At 45.4% G+C, this 6,000-nt stretch overlaps 1 protein-coding gene across 1 annotated transcript in view; it reads left to right on the top strand.

Moving 5' to 3' along the window:
* Positions 1-936: 936 nt before the first annotated feature.
* Positions 937-6,000, top strand: part of LOC142768309 (uncharacterized) — a 28,828-nt gene continuing 23,764 nt past the window's right edge. Inside the window, exons 1-2 of the mRNA XM_075870275.1 lie at positions 937-1,023; positions 2,161-2,418. Of these exons, the coding sequence (XP_075726390.1) occupies positions 1,020-1,023; positions 2,161-2,418 (262 nt within the window). The 5' untranslated portion in view covers positions 937-1,019. The remainder of the gene's footprint in view (positions 1,024-2,160; positions 2,419-6,000) is intronic.

Raw genomic sequence — 6,000 nt, 5'->3', positions numbered from 1 at the left:
ATGAGGGTATACGGACGTGCTGTATAGTTGTAGAGTCAACAGGAGGACAAAGAGGAGAGAGGACGCGCATGCGTGGTAAGGGTGGTTACGCCGCACAACGAATTTAACTCCGCCTATTGTGTTTTGCATCTGAAAGAAGATGGCTTTCTTGTTCAGGTCGTCTTAGCTGATTGCATAAGAGAGCCGATGAGTTATTGAACGAATATTGTCTTTAAAACTTCAGTATGCTATGCTTTGAGTCAAATAAATAATGAATGAAATAGAGAACGTTTGTGAGAAAGCACGTCTATACCATTCATTTATGTTAGCCTAGCGGTGCACCTATAGTACTTATTTGACATTGTCAACCTCATTCTTCGAACCATCATATTGAAGGTAATTTTTGTACAATGCAGTCATATGCATGAACAATAACAAAGTAATATAGAAAATAATTAACACCTTTGGTGATCCACCGTATACATACAGAGTGTGAGAAAGGCTAGAGTGCCCACCTGCACGACTATTGTATCGCAGGTATAAAAAATTCCGGGTCCGAGTGTGAATTAAAGCCGAGTCGCTTGCCTGGTAAGCCGGTGTTCGAAAGACATGCAATGAAAATCAATAAATAATTACGCATGTCAAATTTCAGTATCCAACTTAACAAAAAGTCAAGATCTAATGCCTATTCAAGACCAGTGGAGTTATGATTGCTTACAACGGCTTCAGGGAAACTGTTCCAAGTTTCACGGGAGTTAAGCTAACCCTTCCTACTTTTTGCCGGGTATGCTTGTTCTACCCTTCGCATCAGATTGACATGGAGAACGTGTTGGGCTGTTTTGCGGTTGCGTTGGGTGTTTCATTATGTGCGCCCGTCGGAATCTCTTTGCTGTTAGTTCGAGTATTTATTGGCACATTGATTTGAAGCATTGCCTTTTTTTTATTCCAGAGCCGCCTCTTCGAAGTTCAACTGCACTACACTCGCTATTTCCTTCGTGGTGCTTACTTTCATCATCGTTGTAATCGTATTTCTGGCTTCAATGAGTGAGCGAAATTTTTTGTTCTACTGTAAGAAGAGTGCTCAAGTGTGGGGCTGTTTCTAGAGTTTTGTGACCCAGTAAAAAAAATATCCAGTGACGTCCAAAACTTTACAAACTGCCTAATCTCATGCAAGATTAAGGAAACATTGGCACATGAAATGCCATTGAAAGTTATAATTCATTACATCTCTAACATCGTATGACAGTGCAAGCGCGATGAAGCGGTAAAAACACGAACTAGAAAATCAAGGACACATTGCAAATTCCAAGTTGTGTTCGACCAAAGCCTGTGTCTATTCTAGTGACTATGTCATGTCTTCTTCTTTTTTCTTGCATGACGCTCCCAATAGAGTGGGCATTCAGCCATTCTTCTTCTGGCATTTGGTATCCGGATTTTCCTTCGCTTACCTCTTGTCAGGTTTCTTTTTTGTTTTCATGTGACTGCCTTTTCTACTCATTCGTTAATTTATTAAGCGTCCAATACCAATGCGAAACTAAGCTTGTTAATGCGGGTAGACGAAGAAATTTCAGTTTATTGCTTCAGGCAAGGGCCACACGTGAGAGCCATTTCCTGAGCTTCTTTGAGTTGAAATATCCAATCCAAAGCAGTTTTTGCACCATTTTATCGACGCTTTATGATACCTCATTATATTGACCGAAGGCCTCAAATGTCCTTGGAAATAAGCTCACGCTCTATTATCTCACCTTGCGGAGCCCCTTGTCGACGAGAGACTAAGATTAGTGAGTGAACTAAATGCATCACCCGTTCTTTTCTCACTAAGGTCAATGATATATTATCTAATGCCTTCCTACTCATCCAGTTATTGCTTTCTCTAGCTTTGCTTGACAAGCTCTAAGCACTTCATCAACATGCTAAAATCATAAGTTGTGTAGTTTAGATGAAGTGGAATAAAAGTATCCGTATATTAACCTTGCTCTTAAGTGTGACTCTCTCAAATTAGTGTGAAGTAATGTTTAAGATTACAATAGAGCGAATGCACCTTTACGCGCAACTTTTTACACAACATAAAGAGTCCATTGCGTAACGCAGCAAGAGTGCTTTGGTAAATGTGACCTTTCTCTGCCTTGCCGTTCGCGCCTCGCAATTAAGTCTTGTCTCGCCTCGTACACCTTTCATCAGACGCCGACTATCAAACTAACGGAGGCGATGAAGACGACCTGCGAGAAAACGGTGGAAGTGGAGGAGCCGGAGGAGGAAGCAGTGGTGGTAGTGGACGACCTTTTCCGCCAGTTCAAGTACCCGTCGTCGAAGTAGTGGTGGTTCCACGCCGTTCGAACACGACTGTCACTCAACAGCTACCAAGTGCATCTCCGAGTGCACCGGCTCCAACGCCACCGAGTGCACCGGCTCCGACGCGACCACCGGTAGTCACAGCAGGTATGTTTATGTAAGCAAAGGCATCTCAGAAAACAGGCTACCTTTGCAGGTGTGGGGCTTCGCCGCAAGAGATAGGGGAGCCGTGTTTTTTTTCTTTGAATTGATATAATATATGAGCAGCCACAAAGCGAACAAGTTAAGAAACTCATGGTACCCTGCAGTAGACTGACGATAGTAGAAAATGAGAAGAGCAATTTAAAAGCAAAATGAGAAGAGCAAGTATTGGTTCTAGTAACAAAATAGTGACGGTTCTTGTAAAACTAGCCGGGCCTTCCATGTAATCACTCCACTAAGCCTTTAGGAGTAGGCGGTTAGAAAATTGTCAGTAGGTAGATGTATGCAATGCGCCATTCGGACATTCTTGACACATTTCACTCGCGAAGAGGTGCGAGACAGGGTGAGGGGGGGGGGGGGGGCTATTGTCTAACGTATGGATACCCACGTGTAAATGAGTGAACGCCTGCGTCCCTCATTACCATGCGTGAGTAGATAGCGCTGTGACGTATTAATGGACAATTATGACAAAATCTTAAGCACATAAATTAAACAAACGTTGTTCGAAGTCATTGTGTGGCTGTAATCGTGCCCAAGATGCATTTGAGAAACTTTCATTCGAACACTGTACATCTTCGGAGCAGGTTATTATTCTGTCTCATAAGAACAAGGAGCATTGCACGATGTGACATCTTTTTTTCGTCCCAACGGTTGACGAGGTTCCAGTGAGATTGCCATCACATAAAAGCTGTTTCCATGCCACGATGGTTGGATGGATGAAAAAATTTTATTGGGGTCCTGAAGGATTCCACTCCTGTTTTATAGGGGTAAGATCGCTGGCCGCTCCCACGTTGGGACGGGGAGGCCCAACCTCACCGCCGCATCGTGGGCCTTCTGGACAGCCTTGAGTTGTTGTATGAGAACCGGACTCGTGAGCATTAAATGAAAGGAGTTCTCAGAAAATTCTTCATTTTTTATTTGTAAAGAGGGGCACCTCCAGAGCATGTGGTTAAAATCAATGCGATTCTAGCAGTCTGGACAAAGTTCTGAAATATTGGAGTAATGGCTATAAATTACGAGGCTAGGGTATGTTCCCGTCTGAAGCATGCGAAGAGAGATTGCCTGTGGCCTAGACAGCTTTTCGTGTGGCAATGGAAATGACCTACGGCCTAATTGATAATGCTTCGTGATCTCGTTGAAGGTAGTCAAAATGTCTCTAAAATGAAGGCTGGTGGCTGACTCCTCTGTCTGAGAAGCACAAGTCCCGGCGCGGTAAATGAAGCCTCGCGCCTTGGAGTGGGCTAGCTCGTTGACATTGGCAAGGCCTCCAACCCTCAAGCCAAGGTGAGCAGGGAACCAAATAATTGTGTGGTGGGTGAGTTCCTTGTGAGCGAGAATTTTCAAAACTTTCTTGCAAACGGCACCAGAAGCGAAGGCCCTAACAGCGGATTTAGAGTCCGTATAAATATCAGTCCTTTGTGGATCAAGGAGTGCTAGTGCAATGGCCATCTGATCTGCTTTGTAAGAAGAGGGGGTTCGAACCGACGCCGAGGATAAAATCTGACCCTTAGTATCTACGGATACTACCGCAAAGCGAGCGGAAACGCCATACTGGGTGGCATCAACGAAGCATGAAACAGACGATTGTTTGTGAGCTTGAGCTAAAAGAGAGGAGGCTCGAGCGACACGCCTGCCCACGTTGTACTGTGGATGCATATTTCGTGAAAAGGGGCATACTTTGATGTGAGAGCGTATATAATCATCGAGTGGCGTATTTTGCACTTCGAGCGTCAGGGGGTTCACTCCAGTGTCAATCAGAATCTTTCTCCCCGCTGGTGTGATCGAAAGCCTGGCAACCTGTGCCGTTTCTTGAGCCTCGATAACTTCTTCAAGCGTGTTGTGGACTTCAAGCTTCATAATGTTCTCAGTGCTTGTGCGCATAGGAATGCCAAGAACTTTCTTGATGCTTTTCCTTATGAGGATGTTCAATTTATTTCTTTCATGGAGTTGCCACCTGTGCATAGATGCGACATAGCTTATGTGGCTCATCAAGAATGCATGGAATAGTCTGAGCAGGTTTTGCTCTCGAAGACCACCTCAACTGTTGGAAATGCGTGAGATTAGTCGGATGACCCCTTCCGCCTTAGAAGTCAGACAGTCGATCGTGCGGCCATTCTGTCCATTAGCCTCGATAATCATGCCCAGAACGCGTATGAAGTCCACCCTTGGAATACGCTGCCCCGATGCCGTGTGCAGCCTAATGTCGATGTCAGCCAGTGGTTGCCAGTTTTTGTGTTTGGGTCCCCGTCTCGTGGGTAGATATAAGAGAAGTTCGGACTTTGCTGGCGAGAGCTTGAGGCCCATTTCATTTATGTAGACTTCAACACTGTCTACGGCCTCTTGAAGAGAGCTCTCCACAGAGCCCTCCGAGCCACCGACACTCCATATGGTGATGTCATCCGCGTAGATGGCGAACTTAATGCCCTCTTGGTTTGAGAGCTTTGCAGCAAGGCCGCACATTGCAATGTAAAAAGCAGTGGGGAGACGACTGAGCCCTGCGGGGTGCCGAAAGAACCGAGATCGTAGGGCTCAGACTTGAGATCCCCAAGCTGTATAGTGGATTTTCTATTTCTGAGGAACGAGCTGGTGAACTTGTGAAAGTTGGCTCCTAAGTTGAGAGAAGAGATGGAGGCAAGTATGTGGGAGTGTGAGACATTGTCAAATGCCTTTTCAAGATCCAGACCGAGAATAACTCTAACGTCTTTTGTCTCCTGATCTATGATGTGATGCTTCAGCATTTTCATGACGTCCTGAGTAGATAGGTGTGGTCTAAAACCTACCATGTTGTACGGAAACAGGTTAGTCTTCTCTATGTGCTTTGATATTCGATCGTTGATGACATGCTCGGCGACCTTGCCTATACAAGACGTCAGTGAAATGGGTCGTAAGTTGCTAAAACTGGGACTCCGGCCAGGTTTAGGTATGAGAATAACCGACGCCCTTTTCCATTGCTCAGGGGAAGTCCCCGTCTCCCAAATACGATTGATTTCTTTGGGAAGGTAGGTGACAGAGTCATCTTCTAAATTGCGTAGTGTCTTGTTTGTAATGCCATCCGGGCCCGGGCTAGAGTTCCCATTAAGATTGTTTAAGATGGTGCGGACCTCTTCTTCCTGGAAGGACTTGTCCAATTCGAAGGCTGGTGATCCCGTGTATTGCGCGTAGCCAGAAGGAGCCCGGGTTGTGTCCAAAGGGAGATATCTCTGTGCCAGACACTTCGTTATTTCCGTGTCCGATTTAACTTTCCTTTCTGAGTGCAGTATTCGGTCTACCAAGCGCGTCTGGTTGGATTTAGATTTAGACTCCTGCAGCAGGTGTTTGAGGAGGTTCCATTTTCCCCCAACTTTCATCTGACCATCCACCTTGTTGCAAATCTCGTCCCAATGCTGTTTTTCCAGCGTCTGACAGTAAGTTGTTATTTCTTGGTTAAGACTTGCGATGCGTTTTCGCAGTCTTCGATTCATACGGTGTGCTTTCCACCTGGCTAGGAGGGCGCTTTTAGCCTCAAGAAGATGAGCAAGCCTACTATCC

This window comes from Rhipicephalus microplus, chromosome 8 (assembly GCF_043290135.1).
Source record: "Rhipicephalus microplus isolate Deutch F79 chromosome 8, USDA_Rmic, whole genome shotgun sequence".
Classification (NCBI taxonomy): domain Eukaryota; kingdom Metazoa; phylum Arthropoda; class Arachnida; order Ixodida; family Ixodidae; genus Rhipicephalus; species Rhipicephalus microplus.
This window is presented reverse-complemented; position numbering and strand designations above follow the sequence as displayed.